Below are 21,279 nucleotides of genomic sequence, written 5' to 3' on the forward strand. Positions count from 1 at the left end.
GATTACTGCAGGTCTGCATTTTCTTCAGAAACAATATTCAACCAGCCGCGCTCATTGATGTAGCTGGTTAGGGTGAGAAAATGAGCAAGTATTTTTCAGCAGCAAAGGGCTTCCGATTTTTTTGTCACGCTCTTCAATGTCTGAAAGGGATCAGAAGAGAACAAAACAAAGTTCTGGGTGCTCAGAATTTAAGAATGTAACACCTTATGCCTTTCCTCTCAAGAACGGGCTTGTGAGGACCAGAACCTATTTGTTTCCCTCTACACTTGCAGATCCAGCAGGACGGATTCTAGGAATCCTTACTGTTCCATTCTGTTGCAATTCTCACAAATTTTGGGCTCAAAAGGGATTTTGAGCCCTTTATTCTCAACCTCTTTACCAGGTGACATGTCTTACTGCTTACCATATACTGTGCATCAACTGGAACCTGAGTTCTGGACCAAGCTGGCATGCCAAGTGATAGCCTGATGCACATCTCCATCTGAGTAATAATCTCTCATACCATGATGGCATTCTTTTTGAACAAAATGGTATTTTTTTGTTGTCTTTATTATGTCTTTGTAGGTTTGCTGGGCTCCCAGCCACAGATAGTGCCTGATGATGGCTTTGTAATGTTGTCTGATACCTTTTGTTGGCAGAGAAGAGGCAACAGGTGCTTGTGATCTGTCCAAGCTATTATTCCATCTCCTCCCCATGTTATTATAACTTTCCCTTCCCCAATCCATTCCCAGAGTATGATGTCAGCCACTTTTAAATGCCACCAGCTATTTAACTCCGCTTTCAAATCACGGCAAGGCTTTCTTTTTGTTCATGGAACAGGACAGGTAGTGTGCACTGTCTGGGTGCATGAAGTCTTCAAGTAGCGTACTGACATCTCTTTTTCTTACAGTGAAAATCCCTCCAAATTCCCCCAGAACCCTTCCAGAGTTTGAGACTAGTGGAATAAGGATGGTGTAAACATCACACTTCAACTGGTTCAAGCTGATTCAAATGGACTCGCATGAGCTGGATGCTGTTTAGAATCTTTTTCTGGTGACCAACGAGGGTGATGCCAATATGCTGGATATCTCTGCAAGAGAATAGAGGATGTGGAAGGTGTTAAAATGAGCTTCTTGTTGTGAACAATCCCAGTCCATTTCCCTCTAGATCCAAATCAATGTGTATGGATATGTCTTTGTGTATCTTTGAGAAATAGTTGACAAGGCTTCTGCTTTTGCTTGGCAAATGTGGGTGGGTGGAGGGGGTGTTGGCAGAACTTAGTAGGTTATGATACAAAAAGAAGCAGTAGAAGTGGGCCATAAAAATGATCAGAGGGCTGGAACTGCTCTCCTATGAAGAAAGGCTGAGAGAGCTGGGGTTGTTCAGCCTGGAGAAGAGAAGGCTCTGGAGAGACCTTCTTGCAGCCTTTCAAGAAAGACGGAGACAGACTTTTTATCAGGGCTTATAGTGACAGGACAAGAACAATGGGTTTAAACTGAAGGACAATAGGTTTAGATTGGATATAAGGAAGGGTGGTGAGACACAGGAACAGGTTGCCCAGAGAAGTTGTGGCTGGCCTATCCCTGGAAACATTCAAGGTCAGGTTGGGCAGGGCTTTGAGCAACCTGATCTAGTGGAAGGCGTCCCTGCTCATGGCATGATCTTCAAAGGTCCCTTCCAACCCAAACCTTTCTATGATTCTAAGAATGTTACTTTTCCTGCCTCCCGTCTTTTACATAACACTTCAATCCAGTATATGGTATGGCTGGTTCTACACATCTCCTTAAAAGTGGTTACTACCTGTGGCAGCTGTCGTGAATATTCTGATGTAACAGTCGTTCTGCAACACTGAAAATACGTTTTGTAGTCTACACGGGATCAGTACCAGTGCCCACAGAAACAGATCACAAATGTACAGCAGTATGGAGGGTGGTCAGAGGTCCTAGTAAGATGTAAGAAAGAGTAGCTACTTCACTGTGGCTTCCCTCTCCTTTTTCATGTGTATGTATTCTCCATATACTAAATATTCTCCATATAGTATATTCTCCATATACTAAATATAATAAATATCCTAAATATACTAAATATGTATTCTCCCTTGAATAATAATATTTGAATAGTAATAATTCTCAGACTGCTTTCACTTTCTGCATGGAAAATTCAGTGTCTGGTATCTTCTGCTCCCTGCCCCTCTACTTACTCCAGAGTCATGCGTGATATGACATCGAATGTAATCAGACCAGCCTGGTCAAAATTCTCCTTGTAACGGCCCATCTTGATAGCATCCAGCCACTCATGGGCGTTGCTGAGTGAAGGGAAATCTGGAGGACAGTTGCTCAGGAGAGGCTGAGATGGTCTGCAAAAGAGGGAGGTTCTAAAAACCCAAGTCATCAACACCAGCTGACCACACTAGTCATGAGAGGGAGAGAATGCAACACTCTGAAGAGCACAGAATGGATGAGAACAATGGTATTTATTCTTCATGCCCTGATTCTTAAAGTCCCACCTTGATGCCCTGTTTCTAGGCTACCTGTGTTCCCTCTTCTGCCTGAAAACAATCAACCCAACCCAAGAAATTGATCCTTCCCAGTTTATACTCTCTCAAGCACATTCTCTTCTTGTCCTAGATCTTTCCACACTTTCTGTGTCTAGATCTACTAGCTGGGCAGAGAGTTGCAGTGAGGAGGCTTCTGAGGCTGAGATGAGACCTCATACCTCTCACTCTCCTAGATACACTCCTCGGATCAGAAAGTAACCTACGAGACAATGAGTGTGTTGTTCCAGCTCCAACACTCATAAGATAAAAGCACAGCAGTAAAAGGCCAAAGAAATTACTACTTATACACAACATCTGCTCTTTTCCCCATCATCTGAATTTGTTCCAAAGCTATTAACTCTCTTTATGTGATGTTTTTAGTAAACTGGGCATGATTAGGCACTTTTCCTCTCCCCTAACTGTGGAGCACATTCTAGTGAGACAAGGTTTATAGCCACAATGAAAAACCCTCCAGGCCAGCAGGATGTAATTCCATCAGCCCAAGAGCCACCTAATCTTGGTGCCATTTACCCCCCCAGAAACTTCTTTGCTGACCTCCTGCCTCTGGTTCCATAAGGATGCAAAATGCAGTTGGGAAATTATGGGATGCAAGCTACAGTATTGTGTGATCACAGAATACCTTGTGTAGCTGCACCCAGAAGTGTCCTTCCCATCACTCCCTAAGATTCCTCACTTGCTCATCCTCAGTGCACCTCATCAAGAGTTTTATCTCCCTTCACATTCAGCACTCACAACTTCTCATCACCCATTAAGTGAATCAGGATATACAGTTCTTCTTCCAACCCTCCTCCTCACTTTTTTTCCCTTCCTATTTGTTCCCAGTCTCAGATGAGAGGACTGGAAAAAAGACTATATAGCCTGATTTACTGCTTGCTTTTCCTCATGATGCCTACTGAGAGACGAGCCCTGTTATTTTGCACTAAATCTTCATCTCACCTGCTGCTCCCAGTGCCAGTGGCTTTGAGGACAGATGGCTTGCGGATCATTTTATCTAGCGCACTGACTATTTGCTCAAATTTGGGTCTCTGGACCCGCTCCTTCTGCCAGCAGTCAAGCATTAGCAGGTGCAAAACAGTTGGGCAGTCTGGGGGTGGTGGCAGGCGGTAGTCCTGGTCAATGGCATTAATTACCTGCAGGAAAAGAAGAACAAAGCTTTATCACATCTGCAAAAAGACAAACAGGCTTCCATTACTTGGTGGTGTATGACTTTCTTCTGCTTGAATCGATCCAGAGCAGAGAGGCAGATGTACATTCTCACCACTTCTAAAACTTACATCTTGATTGGACATGTCCCAGTAAGGCCTCTCACCATAGGACATCACCTCCCACATGACAATGCCATAGCTCCAGACATCACTGGAGGAGGTGAACTTGCGATACTGGACAGCTTCAGGGGCAGTCCAACGGACGGGGATTTTGCAGCCCTAGAAAGCAGCCAGAGAGCAACCAGAACGTTAGTGAGACAAGGACTACTTGTGAAAATGACATCACTGAACTGATCAGATGCCAGCAGCACAGCACAACACAACTCTGAGCATGGGGTGCCAGTTCAAGCTGTCACTGTCTTGTAGACATTGTTGGTTTAAATTCAAACTATCTTCAAGGTTTCCATCTTGTTTTATTGACAAATACAAATGAAAAAACAGCATCATGCCTCCTTGCTGCTACAAATTCCACGACGTGATAAGATTTTAACTTTCACAGCTCTTCTCTGCAGCATTTAAGAGGTGGCAGGTAGAAAAATCCTCCTGAAAGTCATAATCATTTGGACATCTAAAGCCATTTAAACAATCCCAAACTGCAACACCAAGGACAGATAACACTGAGTGGTTAATATTTACTCTTTCCTCTCTCCATCTTCTCTGACTTCCTCTCCGACTGCCAGACAACATATCGTTCAGGCGCTTGCTCTTCAAAACACACACAGCTAAAACTTGTTTCACTTTTCAGTGACTGAATTCTTCTTCGTTCCCTGCATACCAAATGGTAGTTTCAACCCACCTGTCATACTCCCACCCCTTTTGTGGTATGTATGACAGGTGTCAGAACGTCATGGGCAGCAAGTTCATTGGATGGTTGGTTGCAAGCCCATAAGTATACTTATGCCAGTTATCTTTCTGTAGGAAGAAAACAAGCCCTTCCTCAAAGGGTGGTAGTACAGGACTTAAATCTCTCCTTCAGTCCTTTATACTTCCTGTAAGAAGCTAATGAAAGGGGAAAGATAACACCTACATCAGGTTATGAGCTTATCCTGTTCATCATCACTCCACAAAGAATGGCACTGAGACTCCATTTCACACAGCAGAGTGGATCAGACACTCAGTTATTCTTGTTTTTTACTGGTTTGGAACAGATAGCCCACAAGATAGAAGGCTATACCCCACTGGTCTCTCTGTTCTCAAGATGGACTGAAAGGGGTGCACCAAATCAAGGAGGAACACCGGAAAAAAATTCTAGCTGGCAGCACTGCAGTAACCCATTCCATAGCAGTAACTCACCAGAGCGCCGGTATAGGTGGGATTCGAAGCGTCATCCTCCAGAAAGCGGGACAAGCCAAAGTCAGACACCTTGCACACAAGGTTACTGTTGACCAAGATGTTACGTGCTGCCAGGTCGCGATGCACGTAGTTCATGTCCGAAAGGTAGCGCATGCCAGCGGCGATCCCCCGTAGCATTCCCACCAGCTGTAACACACTGAACTGTCCCTCCTTCTGCTGCAAGCGAGGAGGCAAACACAGGCTTTTATGACCACAGGACATGAAGCCAACAGGGAAGACTAACAAAAAGCCAGGTAACAAGGTGGATTTATGAAGTCAGAGAACATACATCTTAACTTCGGCCAAAATCTGAAGGTTCAGGGACAGCAAATAAGAAAGGAGGGTGAGCTTAAGGCAATGAATCTCAAATGAAGTCAGCCACTGGTGATCTTTTCCTGAAGACAAATCTCATCTTGTGGCCATATCCTCCTTTGCATTGTACACCTTAGTCTCATTAACTACCAAGATGGCTAAATGAACGGGAGCAGACACGTCTGCTCGTACTGTTTTAAGAGCTTTACAACAGGTTCTATGCAATTCTACACAATGGGTTCTTGTACTCTTCAAAACCCATCTGCCAAAGCATTTGTGGTTTAATTAGCCTATGAATCAGTGAAAACAAGAAGTAAAGCATCTATAGTACAAATATGTCTGTATTTATGTCTCATTACTAGGAAAAACACTGGAAATTCTGCATCCAAAAATAACTACGAGTTTCATTACTTCCTTACAGTGTTGAAACTTGAAAACATTCAGTGGAATAAAGTCTGAAAAACATTATCAGAAAGGCAAACTTTGGAGCATGCACATAAGGAACTCGAAGGCTGTGTACAAAGGTCAAAAATTTAGTACTTTTCACCATTAATTATTTGAGCTGGAGAAGTCTAAAATAATGAAGAAATTTTACATGATGGGTGAGCTTTTGGAATATTTTCACCATGTCGGCCCAAAAACACTTACTTTGGTAATTTGCTATTATTTCTATTGCACATGAAGAGGGCAACTGAGGACTTATAAAGACAGGAGTGAAGAGGAAGGACAGGCAAAATTATCAGATCTGAGACTGGCACACAGCAAGATGAAGAGGTAACAGTTGTTTGAGACTCTGGTTGTGGTACCCTGAGGAAGGAATCCAACGATCCGTTCTCCATGAACTCTGTGACAATCATGACTGGTCGGCTTTTGGTGACCACCCCCTCCAGGTGGATGACATTGGGATGCTCAAATTGCCCCATGATGCTGGCCTCACTCAGGAACTCCCGCCGCTGTTCATCCGTGTAACCTGACTTCAGGGTCTTAATGGCTACTGTGTACTCCCGCTTCCCTGGGTGTTTCAGGCGCCCAAAGCACACCTCTCCAAACTCTCCTGTCAGGAAGGGAAGAAACACACTTCAAGTAAGGAAACACGGCAAAGAATTTTAGTCAGGTGCACTATAACATTCTACTGTGGAAGACTCCAGACGGTGCTTGGAAACAAGGTTACTAGGACTGTTTGGATTAAGGTAGAAGTCTTGATGAAGGCTCTGAATTCGGTCAGGTTGGAGACTACATCTTCAGGGTTCAAATGAGGAGCTATGGGTATTCCAATGGCGTTTTAAAGTTGGTTTGGAGCCAGCATCTAAAGGTAAGTAGGTTAAAATGAATTTTGGTAAAAAAGAAGGTTAGCTATCCTGAGACACTTCAAGTACCATGGTTGGGTCCGTTTCAGGCCAGTAGTGTGCCAGGTCTCAAGGTGAACAAAAAGGTACTTCAAAACCAGCAGATTCTCACACTACCTGATCCAATGACCTCTTCAATCTTGATGAAGGACACATCAATCTCCTTGGCAAATTCCCGAATAGCTTCATTGGGGTCTTCATAGGTTGAAGGATCAATGTAATACTTCACTCCAAGTCCTGCAGTGGAGGAGACAGCCCAGAACATCACCAGAATCAAACCCTGAGAGGCCTGGGTGTGAATGAGTCTTCAAAAAGAGACAGGCCCTTGCCATCTGTTGCTCAAGAACACTTACCTCGTGCACTGATGTACTGCTGCAGGCGGTCTGTATATGGAGTCTCTCGCCTTTTACTGCAGGACATAAAGAAAAGTCAAGTCAAAACACACACAGGAGTCTCTCACACAGGATATTGAGGTAGGCTTCTCAATGCAAGACTCAGAAAATCCTTGAATTTAGAGATAGAAGACGGGTGTTAAAATCCTGCCCGTCTCTCGGTAACCAGCGCATGCTTGTTTCCTATTGTGGTGGTTTTCACACCACTGTTTGCATCCCCACTTTGGATATGACAAATGATAAGGCCTCTAGCACTACCCTGAAAAAAAAAAAATTACAATATATTACTGTCTTGGAAGTTTTCCTGCTATTCAGGCTAAATTTGCATTTTAATTTCATTTAATTATGACAAACTATTGTTTTCAATACTAATCTAAGGCATCTCCTGTGATGCCTTTCACGTTCTTAAAAAATATTCTAAGAGCCATTTACTCTAATGCTTAATTTGTATAAATTTCCCCCAATGATTAATTCTTCTTTATTTTTCCTCCCAGTCTCTTAACAACATTTACTTTGACTATTCTTTTCGTAAGTACAGTACTAAAACCGACCATACTGAGCCAGAGGGACAGAAATCTGTTCCATGATGTGATTTTTGCATGTGCAGATCAAAACAGATATGGTCTTTACCATTGTAATATTCACTGCATGCATGCAATGCACAGGCATTTCTCAAATTTCATTCTCCTCTTAAATGTGTGTGATTCAAGCAATTTTTCCCCACATAATTTAGTCGTGTTATAAGTTTCATCCCATTCTCGGTTTGCTTTAAACATAGTTTCCATTTTCAAGTCAGTTCCTTTGCTCCCAACAGTTTTCATATTCCTTTTCCAAAAAAATGTACAATCCATGCTAGTTTACAATCTTTTCTAAATCGTATTAATTAGACCAGATTGTAAATCAAACCGTGTGGAATCCTGTAGTATCCCTGCTGTATGCATGGACTTGTGTCAACTCACACGCAAGACCTTCAATCAGCATCTGAAGACAGAGTATCCTGAAACATCACGTTACTTTTCTTTACTAACATAACCAATTCTGTCATTCTAACAGGTTACTTCGTGTATTATTCTTACTTGTCAGCTTTATCCCTTTAAATTCTGCTAAGAATAGACAGTTCTGCCTTCAAAATCTGTTCTGGAAAGAAATTGGCTTTACAGAGGACCTATACCTAAGAGCTCTAATGCTGCTGTTGCATCTGAAAGTCAGATTTACATTCATGGTCTTTTTTTGTAGGTTAACTGACATACTAATGGCTTGCCATCATTAAAAAAAAACCCCAATAATTAGCTAAAATAGGTGTTTCACATTGTATGTTACCTGGAAAATGCGTACCAACAATTTACAAAAACAAGTTAAAATCATTGCCTTTGACTCTACATATATCCAATCTTTTAAAAAACTACGCATTTCATGTGATGTTCCTCATTTCCTACATCTTCAAGGACGTAGGAAATTTCAAGGCCAAATTTAAAATAGAAATTGGGTATCTCCACTTTTTCTGAACAACTATTAATTGCACATGATCTTTCAAGTATAAACGAATCTCTTTCTTATGATCTCCACTTTTTACATAGATACATTCACAGAAACCCATTAATGTCTTTCACCAACACAGTTTTCGTAATATTAATTTATTCTAGGTTTGTGGTTTTTTTTTTTTTGAAAAAAAAAATGCTTTACTGAGTTGTGCACATAATATCACATTTCCAGCTGTAACAAGAAATTATATTTTTAGCAGTTCAAAGCTACAAAAGGAGTCAACAACGCAATATAACAATATTTGATAATTCTTTTCCTTCCAGAACAAGAGAACAAAAAATATTAAAGGAGAATATGCACAGAAGGAGAAAACAAATGTAGAAAAGGGAAAAGAACAAAAAAGAAGTAACTAACCCTAGATGTCACTTTCAAAGTTAAGTAGTTTATACATTTTTTTAGGTCAACAGAAAAAGCCAAAAAGTCCATCTTGTGCAGAGGCAGAGTAAAGCAAAGATACAGAAATTCATTACTGACATCTAGAGGATTAAGTTCAAACCTCAGTAAATTCAAGAAGCAGGTAATGACTGCTTCTTTTTTTCCAATAACAACCCCTTCATTGTTTACTTTTGTACCTCTGCAAAAGTGGAGATGCTTACTTTCCCCTCTTTCTCTTCAAAATTTCTGTCCTCCTTTTTTGCCTCTATATTTTCTTATCTGCCCCTTTTTTCTTTCCAAAACCAGAAGTAGTTTTTGCTTTCTTTAACCTACATTTTATGAGTCAGTGTTCCAGAGGTTGTACAGATTTTATTCTTCAGCAAATGAGCTATTGTCTCTTGGTCCTTAGTTAAAGGGTATTTAGCACCTTCTAAATAAGTGGATCTAAATATTATTCCACCAGTCCTTCTTCACTGCATTGTTTCATTCCCCACTTGCTTGCCTAAAATGGAATTTACAGCCCCTTCTTTACAGTGATGCACTTAAATACCTTTTGAGCACCAGCTTTAAAATGCTTCCCTTGTGTTCATATTGCTAACTAGCCAAATATCAGCCAAGTATAAGAGCAGTTTACCAAAGGAGAGGCTCCTCAGATAGGAGTAATGGGGTAGGATCTTTCCTTAATTGGAAAATGGCATCTCAAGGACATCTGGATAAATGTAGATCACGCTGTTTCCTTGGGATGGGGTTACATAGCAGCGGTAAGAAAGTTACACTTTCTGCAGTCAAGGAATTCACCTCTTGAAGATGATGGCAAGGATGGCAATGGCAGCAATTACCAAGAAGGCTAGACCACCGAGTGCTGAGCCCACGATAAGCGGCAGTCGGTCCTGCACCATCTCCGAGCGCTCCCCTAGCAAGGAAGACACATGCATACACACACACAAATGCAGAGGACAGGAACTGTTAGAGTCTCCCTTCTACTCAACTAGGTCTTACCCATAATTCCATCTCCACCAGCCCTTTGCTTCCCAGGCTAGTCATGACAGTCCAACAAACGCTTGACTTGGTTACCTCTTTACCCCTTCAGTTATTGCGCTTCTCCAGGGCCTTCCTTCATACTTCTGGAAAGCCAGTGCTCCCTCTGAATCCACTTTTCCTTCCCCTGGGCCACTGACACCTGACTAGCCACTAAAGTATAGGCTAGCTCTACACTCAGGCTTTGATCCCATTGTCCCCTATTCATTTAGCTTGGAGGTGACACACTTCAGTATCCTTGATCCAGACCAAAATATACCCCAAGGAAATATGTTGCTCTCTCCATGAATGGATGGCGACACTGCTGGAAGGCAAGCTTCTGGGTGTATGTCCTGTCTTTAAGACTCACAGAGCATCCAGCTATGAGATGTCCTGTGACAGCTGGAGACCAACCTACAGCAGTGCTGCAACACCCTCCTACATGGAGTTCTACTGACCCGCCGTTCCGGCTGGTCAGAGGCAACAAGGAGCAGGACTGTGGAATATGGCAGGAGGGTAAACGAAATGCTCTGCCAGCACGAAGCTTCTTTGCATGAACAAATCTGCACGTGTAAATCCTGATATACCGAAATACAAGTTGAGTAGGAGTGTCTGGTAGCAGTCCTCCAAGGATACACCGAGCGACACGCACAAGTGAAGGATGGTCATGAGAAGATCTGAGTACAAACCAGTAGCACTTACCTCCCGTTAAAGTCTGAAAATACATCTTTCCGCTGTACGGGCCATAGCCCACTGCTGTTCGAGCTCGTACTTGGAAGGCATAGATCTTGCCTGGGCTCAGATTTGACACAGTGGCCATGTTGGTTTCGCTGGTCAAGGTGAATGAATTATCCTCATCTTCTGCCTGTCAATGCCAGTGACCAAATAGGAATGTAAGACTTCTGCCAACACCACCGGCGCTCCTCGTCACGGAATGCTAAGTTTCCACGTTGGCCCAATATTCTTTGAATCCATTGCAGAGCCTCCCAACCACAACTGCCATTCCAGACCTGCCTTCCTCACACACTACTCGTTGTTCCTCACTGCTGCTTTTCATTCCCTTAGGCCTGGGCTTCCCACAAAGCTCTGCCAACGGCTCGCAATCCCGACCTAAACAAAAGTGAGAGGCAGAACTACCTTGTCCTGAGGTTCCTTGCTAAGCATATCTGTAAAAAAAAGCCCTAGCCTGTCCTGCTTTCTACAGGCTCCAAATTTTGCTTTCCAAGCTCCAAACGCATGTATTCTCCTAGGAGAATCCAGAGCAAGAAGACATGTGATGCCGTATCCAGGAAGCTGCTAGACATGTTGTTACAAATAGCAGGCCCCTTTACTGCTACAAAAACAGTAGCCCTGCACAATCCTGCAAAAATAGTTACGTAAAAGATCAAGAATGTGGAACGGGAGCTTGTCCAAACAGCCCTACGCACCTCTTCCCGTCAAATCAGTTGGATTATGAGTCATGAAAGATATGAACGGAGAACAACTTTGTATTTGCCACCTTGTAATTCCAGCACATAAACAGGTAAGGGATATTCACCACTTAGTGAATGAAAGAGTGCATTCCTCCTCCCCAAATTTCTAAGAGATGTCCGTCCAGGCATACACAGGGCTTCCCTCCACAAACACATGGCAGAATGTTGCAGTGAGTCCAACTCCAACACACATATTTGGAAACTTCAGCTCCTTACACTGCTCCCTACGTCAGCTGGTGATAAACCTACTAGGTTGTTAGCCACAGCTTTTTAGCTTAGCTACAAGGGTCTTCTCTCTTTTTATTTGCAAAGAGGAAGTTGGGCAGAAACGCCAGGAGGCCTGCATGGATCAACAAGGAGCTCCTGGACAAACTCAAGCACAAAAGGGAAGCCTACAGTGGGTGGAAGCAAGGACAGGTATAGAATAGAGAGAAATTGCCCAAGCAGCCACGGATCAGGTTAGGAAAGCTAAAGCCCTGATAGAATTAAATCTGGCCAGGGACATCAAGGGCAACAGGAAAAACTTCTGTAAGTATGTTGGTCATAAAAGGAGGACTAGGGAAAATGTGGGCCCTCTCTGGAAGAAAATGGGAGACCTGGTTACCTGGGGTATGGAGCAGGCTGAGGGACTCAATGACTTTTTTGCCTCAGTCTTCACTGGCAAGTGCTCCAGCTGCACAGCCCAAGTCACAGAGGCAAAGGCAGGGACTGGGAGAGTGAAGAACTGCCCACTGTAGGAGAAGATCAGGTTTGAGATCATCTAAGGAACCTGAAGGTGCACAAGTCCATGGGACCTGATGAGATGCATCCGTGAGTCCTGACGGAACTGGCAGAGGAAGTTGCCAAGCCATCGTCTATCATATTCGAGAAGTCGTGGCAGTCCGATGATGTTCCCAACAATTGGAAAAGGGGAAACATAGCCCCCAGTTTTAATAAGGAAAAAAAGGAAGACCAAGGGAACCACAGGCCAGTCAGTCTCACCTCTGTGCCCAGCAAGATCATGGAGCAGATCCTCCCGGCAACTATGCTGAAGTACATGGGAAAAAAGTAGGTGACTGGTGACAGACAGCATGGCTTTACTAGGGCAAATGGTGCCTGACAAATTTGGCGGCCTTCTACGACAGGGTTACAGTGTTGGTGGATTGTTGGGGCAATCCCAAGCACAAATACAGGTTGGATGGAGAATGGATGGTGAACAGAAGGACTTGGGAGTGTTGGTTGATGAGAAGCTCAACATGAGCCGGCAATGTGTGCTGGCAGCCCAGAATGCCAACCAGAAAGCGAGAAGCATGGCCAACAGGTCAAGGGAGGTGATTCTGCCCCTCTACTCTGCTCTCATGAGACCTCACCTTCAGTACTGCATTCAGCCCTGGGTTCCCCAACATAAGAAGGATATGGATCTGTTGAAACGAGACCAGAGGAGGGCTGGAGCACCTCTCCTATGAAGACAGGCTGAGATAGTTGAGGTTGTTCAGCATGGAGAGAAGGCAGCTCTGGGGAGACTTTCTAGCAGCCTTCCAGTACTTAAAGGGGCCTACAAGAAAGTTGGAGAGGGACTTTTTACAAAGGCGTGTAGTGATAGGACAAAGAGTAATGACTTTAAACTCAAAGATCATAGATTTAGATTAGAGATAAAGAAGAAAATCTTTACAATGAGGGTGGTGAGGCACTGACACAGATTGCCCAGAGAAGCTGTGGCTGCCCCATCCCTGCAAGTGTTCAAGGCCAGGCTGGATGAGGCTTTGAACAACCTTATCTAGTGGAAGGTGTCCCTGCCCATGGCAGAGGAGTTGGAACTAGATGATCTTTGAGGTCCCTTCCAACCCAAATCATTCTATGATTCTATAATTGTCCCTAGATGATTCCAAGTTGGGAAATGCAGATGGAGTGATGTTAGATGAAGCATATATTGCGAACTTCTGGCTTTGCTTCAGCTTGTTCTTCTCTCATGCTTGAAGCCTTTTTCTCTACCTTATCCGTCCTGATCCAGGGGCACATCCTCCAGACAGAAAAGTTCACTGTTCCCTTTTGCATAACAGCTATACAACACTCGGCACTGCATCACTTTCTGCTCACCTTGTCGAAGTAGCGTAGCTGATAATCCAGGATGATCCCATTGGGCTGGTCTGGCTGTGGCCATGATAGTGTGATGCTACCTGTAGTACGACTCACCTGATGCATCATAGGGACGGCAGAGGGGACTGGAATAGAAGAGAGGAAGGAGACATTGCAAAGGGGTAAGCTTAACCATGAACTATAATTAAATACTCATTATGATGAGTTAATAAGTTAGGTCAGCTCTTCCTTTAATTTCCCTTAATTTGCATTATGAAGTACTTTAGAAAATAACCAGAAGACATCTAATCACAGTTCCATTTTACTGGGAGATATGGTCACTGACAACTTAGAAAGAAAGAAAATGAAGAAATCCACATCCAACTCATCATGGACAGGAATTATGAAGTTATCTATATTGTAGCTGGGACATTATTCTGAACTTCAGATTTGCAAATTTTACATGCAAGATGACAAGGTGTTTGCTGCCACTGAACTTGTTGTAGGGTCACACCTGGATAAACTATCTGATAGTGGTCAGAGCAAAAGCAGAGCACACTACCTCTCTTCTGCTTCTCCTCCAGATTATAACTTTTTGCCTGGGGCAAAAAATCAAGTGTGGACTATCAGAGTAATGGAGGCCTTTCACTACCAGACCACAGTTGCAAACCAGAAGGCGGAGGCAGATGAGAACATTGATGAGATAAGGAACAGACTTTGAAGCATTCCTCAGCTCAGTGGTCCCAGTTTTGCTGCAGACCATAGAGAATGAAAGCATCTCATTTTCAAAGCCCGATATGCAGCCTTGTGTTCATAGAATCACAGAATGGTTTGGGTTGGAAGGGACCTCAAAGATCATCCAGTTCCAACCCTCCTGCCATGGGCAGGGACACCCTCCACTACACCAGGTTGCCCAAAGCCCCATCCAACCTGGCCTGGAACACTGCCAGGGATGGGGCATCTACAGCTTCTCTGGACAACCTGTGCCAGTGCCTCACCACCCTCAGAGTGAAAAATTTCTTCCTTATATCTAATCTAAATCTCCCCTCTTTCAGCTTAAAGCCATTGCCCTGTGTCCTATCACTACACGCCCTTGTAAAAAGTCCCTCTCCAGCTTTACTGTAGGCTCCCCGTAAGTACTGGAAGACTGCAATAAGATCACCCCGGAGTCTTCTCTTCTCCAGGCTGAAGAGCCCCAACTCTCTCAGCCTGTCTCCAGAGCAGAGGTGCTCCAGCCCTTGGATCATCATCGTGGCCTCCTCTGGAACCGCTCCAGCAGCTACATGTCCTTCTTGTGTTGGGGACCCCAGAGCTGAACACAGTATTCCAGGTGGGGTCTCACGAGAGCAGAGCAGAGGGGCAGAATCCCCTCCCTTGACCTGCTGCCCACGCTGCTTTGGACGCAGCCCAGGGCACAGTTGGCTTTCTGGGCTGCCAGCGCACGGTGCCGGCTGCTGTTGAGCTTCTCATCCACCAGCACCCCCAAGTCCTTCTCCTTCTCCTCAGGGCTGCTCTCAATCCATTCTCCACCCAGCCTGTACTTGTGCTTGGGATTGCCCCGACTCACGTGCAGGATCTTGCACTTGGCCTTGTTGAACTTCATGAGGTTCTCACAGGCCCACTTAACACTAGCCCACCTAGTACAGGTCACCTTCATACTAGCTCCTGGATCTCAGGCCAACCTCTGTCAGGACCATTGCCCAGATGTCACCACTACCACTGTATTTGAGACTCTCAGTCTCTCTGCGGGCCACTGAACCACAGAAATTGAGTCTGAATGGGCTTCTAACTAGCACTACTGCCTGGAGCCACCACCTAAAAGTCACTGTTAAGTGTGTGAGCATCACATACAGTTTTTCTCTCTGTTCTTAAATAGCTTGCTAACTTTCTATCTTTTGGTGAGCAGGACAGCCCAGTGTACTACTCAGATGGAGCTGTTGCCTCTCTTGATTCCATTATGATATTAAGTGCTTATAGTCTGTGTTAAATAATAATTACGGTGGGAAAATGTCAACTTACCCTCATGTACAAAGCAAGGATCTGGACATCAAACATAAAAGAGGACTTTGGAAGCATGAATCTAAACCAGAAAGGAAGCAAGAACTTGTGTCTACCGATTTTAGAATTCTTTTGATTGGCTATTCTAAAAGTCTGAAGTTCAGTTTGAGAATTTGAGACTTGTGTAATTGCCATTACTTCTCACTAAGCAGATACTCATTAAATCCGTAGGAAGGAAACAAAATATTATCTTGAAGATAATATGATTAATGATTTCAAACACTGTTCACTGAGCTAACATTAGGTTAATCCAAGCTACAATTTGGGGTAGTTTTGCTTTTTTTTTGTCATCCTAGAGGCACGATTCAACTGTTCTGAAGGCATTTAATGTTGTGAAAAGTTTAACTTCCTTCTGATAAGACATAAAGTACACAGAGGGAGAGATGTAAACCTAAACACACAGCTACACCGCCAGGGAAGAGCCCACTTCCTTCCAGTTTCGAATGAACATTTTGCAGAATGATCAGAGATAAACCTCCCTCCCTTCCTGCCCTCCCACCTGTTTTCATTCTTCTCCTTCCCACCTTCAACAGTTATTCTTCCCACCCTTCTCATTTCTTCCCAATCCACAATTTTTCCCTTACCTGGAATGAATACTCCAAGTCAACTAGCAACATCTGACCTATATTTTAAATATATCCATTCTGATGTTCATATGTACTATCAGTTTTCAAGAGGTTATCTTTTGCCAACAGCACAAAGACCTAAGCTGGCACTCAGACTCATCTTCAAGGAAGACCAGTCTGAAGATAGCATGGAAATTCCCTTCTTTATGTGTTTAATATCTTTGTTTTGAAAATGTCCTATGTCCTTTTCACAGACTTCAATTTAGTTCTGACCCTTTCTCTAATTACATTAAAATCCTTTAAAAGTACCTTGGGTGGTCTTCTGTACCACCAAAGTACCTTGTACTTTGTGCAGATGAAGAGTGCTTTAGAAAGGCAAATTAGATAGTGATTTCACTTCCCTTACCTCTACCATTACGACTTTTTGTGTATGGCTTCCACTCATGCTTAATAAACCAGGAAAAAATCCTTTATGCCACAAGGTGCCATGTTTTACTGTGCACCTCCTATTTCTACTTGCCCCAAAAGATTCTGTCTTCATTTAAGCAGTTGCTGAAACCTGAAATGTGGAAACAAGCACATTGATTCTCTGCTCATGCTGCAGAGACAGGGTGTAGTAAAGACAAACTGGAATGGTTTCTTTTTGTGGAGTACCACAGAAATCAATAATAAGTCTCAGTCATAACTGGGCAAATCTGCTGAAGACAACAAAGTTGACAAATGTCACTTAAGAAAAAATTAAACCTTAAGAGCATCTTTGTTGTTCCTAAGTAAGAAGAAAGCAATGCAGTTAAATTCCTAAGGACCTTTGGCAGTGCTCAGGGTTGGCAATTAGATTGTAAATAAACTAACAGCTTGTAACTTTGAAAATTCATGTAGTTCATTCAGAGGACAATGAGCACAGAGGTCACATTCCACTTGCTTTACTTGCTGGTTTTAGCCTGGCAAAACACATTGTATGTAGCTTTTTACACCTCTCTGTTTATTCTTTTCCTGTTTTGATCAAGAAAATGCCTTGCCTGTGCCCCTGCTGTTGCCAACTAGGTCTACTGGACTCTTTTATCTCTCTTTGGAAAAGCAAACATCTTCAAGCAACTCAACCATTTCCCTTCATAACCTCATAATCATACTTGGCATTTAATTCTTTTCCTCTTCTCCCACCATTTCACCTGAAAATCTTCTGTCAGGTCGTCTTAAATTTCCTGGCACTACCTGTAACTGTCCTTGTCCCCATTCGGCCTCTTACACCAGCCTTCAGACTCTAGCTTTCATTTCTGCAGTTCCAAATACAGATTTTGCGTATTGCCAGGTCCCACTGCTCTGAATCCAACTGATGCAGAAGGCTGCTACGTCTCTTTTTACCAGTACAAGGCAATCTGGTCACACAACCTTTACCCTCACGTATCTCTATCAGCTCTCACAATGTCTGTATTGAATTTTTTTTTTAAAAAAAACTACTTGCTTTTAAAAGTCTGCATATATTTGCTCCAACATTTGAGTCTCTGCTTTCTTTATCTCTTCCTCTTCTTTCTAGGAATGTAACAACTGCCTGAATGAATAAGTTCAGTAGCATGTCTCTGGCAAGAGATATTACTACATGCTTCAGTGGAAAGAGTAGGGAAAAAAAAATGTAACAGCTGTGCACAGAGAAAGAAATGAAAACTGGAATTCTGTCCTGAGACATGAGAAGACGTTATTTGTTTACCCTGATAAGTACACTTGAAGATGTTAAAATAGTGATTAAAATTTTAGTCAAATTAACATGTATTTTTTTAATAATACAGTTGGATTTTACGTTCTTTGCTTTCTTTGTGTCAGGTTCCCCTCTGTGAAGAAGCAAAACTCCACTACAATTCCGTGATAGCCTTTCCTCATGCAGTTCATGCTATCTGCAACAGCCTCCCAACACCTTCCTATACAACCTGACACTTCTTTAGGTATTCACCCTTAGCACTTAAACCTGAGCTTAGAGCAATTTCTGTCTCTCTTATCTCATCTCTGGACAGTTTTTCCTTCTAATTTGCATGTCATATTTGCATATCATACTATTACTATCCAAACAGGTTTTATTATTACTACCCACAACAGGCTGCAGATGCTTTTTGCTATAGAAGGTTAAGTCCTACCATATTAAAGGAAGTTTTGCAGTGCCAGCCCTTCTTATTTTGTCTTAAAATGCATAGTCACTGAAGAGTAGGAGCATCATAATCAGGCTACCAGAGAAAAATGGGATTGTATAACCAAAGGATCCTATCACACTTTGAAGCAGGGCTAGCAGACTGCTAGGGGTAAGCGAACTCTTAGAAGAACAGTGTTTTGGAGACAAAAATGAAGTGCAAATAGGTAGCAGGTGAAAAAGAAAAATAAAAGTAGAACTGTTCCAGCACAGAATATTTCCTAAAATATCTCTGGCAAAGGGGCAGAGGGTGGGAAGGAGGATTTTTTTATCAGCAACTGGAAGAAGCAAGAGAACTCTTACTGAAATATAAGTAAGTAAAATATTCAGAAACTGTCAGGGCTGGAGGGTGTTTCTTTGGTCACCTTTAATTCAATGGATAGAAAATTTTTGCTATGGACATTTATTCTGAAAGCTTATCTTTCTCCAATTTGCTTTTTTTACACCCTTCAAGCCTTCCTGTCCCCTCTTTGTCTCTTTCCGAACCTAAGATCCTGAAATGTCTCTCTCTGCTTGTATAATAATAATAGTAATAATAATAATTGTTATAATAACACAACAACAATAAGCCATGCTAAAGTGAAAGGCTGCTGAAGGGACTGAAAGGAGGTGGTGTACACGAGCCTGGCCACGTGATGGAGGAAGCAGGGACTTGTTAGTATGAGCTGTCACTACGAATCGAGGGCAGCTCATCTCAAGCTCACTCCTAATGATCTTGAGGAAGAGCAAGGGGAAAAAAAAAACACAAAACACAACACAAAAAGAAGCCATTCAGTACACATTGCTGTTTCAGAGAGTTGGCCTCCCCTGAAACTGCTTCACTGAACAAGGGACACACCTCAGTGAGAGACATCCAACACACTCAGAGACACCAAGAGACACTTGCACGAATAGGAGTGGTCAGAAAAGTACAACAGAAGCAAAAGAAGAAGGTAGATTTGGTGATTCCAGGCAGGAAAAGGAAGCAGCTACTCAATGAAATTACCTCAGATATAGATGAAGAAGGCTGAGACGACAAGCATGAAGACAGTGAATTCTTTAAGATGTTGATAGAACACCCACCTGTCTCCAGCAGAAGCCAAAGGAGCTGCCTGAAATTACCACACAAATTACCCAGCCACATCTTCTGCTGTAAAAAACCTGATCACCCACTTGCAGCCAGTGAGGCTTAAGGGGACCAAATATCCTCTACATGCTCTGCTACTCAATGCCTGCCAGGTAACGTTTCAGAGGGAAGAAACAGATGTTGTCAAACCCCTGGCACCTGCTAACAGTAGGAAATTACTCGGGGTGTATATATACTCCCTTTCCTTCCACAGCATAGAAGGAGAAATGAAAAGATGTGATTTAATCAAGCTCATGATGCCACATCTGGTTTCGCAGCATTTCTCTTGAGCTTTATCAAAGCCTGGTTTTTCAGGGGTTTCCAAAACTACACTGCGGAATTGTTTGAGTTCAACATTTACCCATCTCTAAATGTTTACAGACATTTTCTGCCACTCAGTTCAAATTGTTCCCCCTCCATCTCCTCCTCATCACTTTACTCCTCATTAATCCTCTTAAACAAGCTGTGTACAATTCCTCTTCATAGCAGCTCGTACATGCTTGTAAAGAACAACACATGCCCAGCCTCTTATTGTTGACATTTAACAAAACTGCATGCCTGTGGCATGTGGCTCTCTCCAGCTCCAGTCCTTGTATATAATATTTACAGAAAATCAGAATTTACTTGATGCTGTTCTCCATTTTCCTCCACATATATAAGCCTTTTGTATGCTATTCATCAGTCTGACTTACTCTTCAATTCCTTCATCTCTCTTCTTCCTTTTCCTCCACAAGTCATTAGTATTTTAGTTCAGCCATGCTGTGGTTTAGTTCCTAGTTACAAGGATCACACCTTTGATACAACTGTACAACATATTTTAGTATTTCTATCAAAAGGCCAAAAAAAAAATAATCTTTGGTTCCTATTGACAGAAGAATAATATTCCAAGACCACTTACCAGAACAGCAAGGTTGAAGAGACAAGGACAAGACAGAAGAAAACACAAAACACATAGCATGTAGAAGAACCCAGAGCAATTTCAGTAAAATAGTAATGGTGATTCTGCTGGATCCTTTGTCAAAATTCCATTTAGCACCTCTTCAGGAAGATCTAGTTGGAGATATCCCTGTTCCTTGCAGGGGGGTTGGACTAGATGACCTTTGAAGGTCCCTTCCAGCCCTAACCATTCTATGATTCTATGATTCTATGAATTGCAAAAAAATGTAGTTTTCATATCCTTTTATAATCCACGGGACTGCACGGTATTAACACATGCCATCCCAGGGTCATGTATATTTAGGTGAGGAGTAAATATAATCATATACATTCTTGTCATACAGCATCTATCTGTATCTTTAACTGTATCTTCATCTTTAGACAGCGCCTATCTGTCTCTCTATTTTGCACTTCCCTACTTTGATATGCAGCAAGGCACCCAATGCCGCTCGTTAAAGTGCACTAGAGCATCAACTGAAATGAGGAAAAGGGAAGGTGTTGTACAGGAACAAGAAAGGATGGAAAAACAGAGTATCTCAAAACATAGAAAGACAAAAAAGAAAAGTGAACAAGTGAAAAATGCTAGAAAGACTGATTGAAGTACAAGATGATGAAATGGAGAAGAGTAGGAGATAGAGACGGTGAAGAGGAAACGAAGAAGTGTTCTCTAAGAGCTGCTGTGGCAAGCTGAGGCTCACAAAATCCCCATCAAACCCTGAGCATGTCTCCTGTCTTGCACACTGAAGGGATATGCTTTGCCTGACCAACAGAACTACATCTCCCACTGCCATCTTCTCCAGGGCAGCTTCTGCCCTAGCAACTCTTCTCCATATACAACCTCATCAGCTGCTAAA

At 42.8% G+C, this 21,279-nt stretch overlaps 1 protein-coding gene across 1 annotated transcript in view; it reads right to left on the minus strand.

Moving 5' to 3' along the window:
- Positions 1–960: 960 nt before the first annotated feature.
- The window catches only part of EPHB6 (EPH receptor B6), a 56,478-nt gene continuing 36,159 nt past the window's right edge, over positions 961–21,279 (minus strand). Inside the window, exons 6-16 of the mRNA XM_086614848.1 lie at positions 13,606–13,730; positions 10,760–10,922; positions 9,839–9,953; positions 7,085–7,140; positions 6,849–6,968; positions 6,192–6,439; positions 5,035–5,250; positions 3,811–3,960; positions 3,473–3,666; positions 2,180–2,335; positions 961–1,069 (exon numbers count right to left, since the gene is read on the minus strand). Coding sequence (XP_086470974.1) covers positions 961–1,069; positions 2,180–2,335; positions 3,473–3,666; positions 3,811–3,960; positions 5,035–5,250; positions 6,192–6,439; positions 6,849–6,968; positions 7,085–7,140; positions 9,839–9,953; positions 10,760–10,922; positions 13,606–13,730 — 1,652 coding nt within the window. The remainder of the gene's footprint in view (positions 1,070–2,179; positions 2,336–3,472; positions 3,667–3,810; positions 3,961–5,034; positions 5,251–6,191; positions 6,440–6,848; positions 6,969–7,084; positions 7,141–9,838; positions 9,954–10,759; positions 10,923–13,605; positions 13,731–21,279) is intronic.

Source organism: Tauraco erythrolophus, chromosome 1 (genome assembly GCF_009769465.1).
Source record: "Tauraco erythrolophus isolate bTauEry1 chromosome 1, bTauEry1.pri, whole genome shotgun sequence".
NCBI classification, from domain to species: Eukaryota; Metazoa; Chordata; class Aves; order Musophagiformes; family Musophagidae; genus Tauraco; species Tauraco erythrolophus.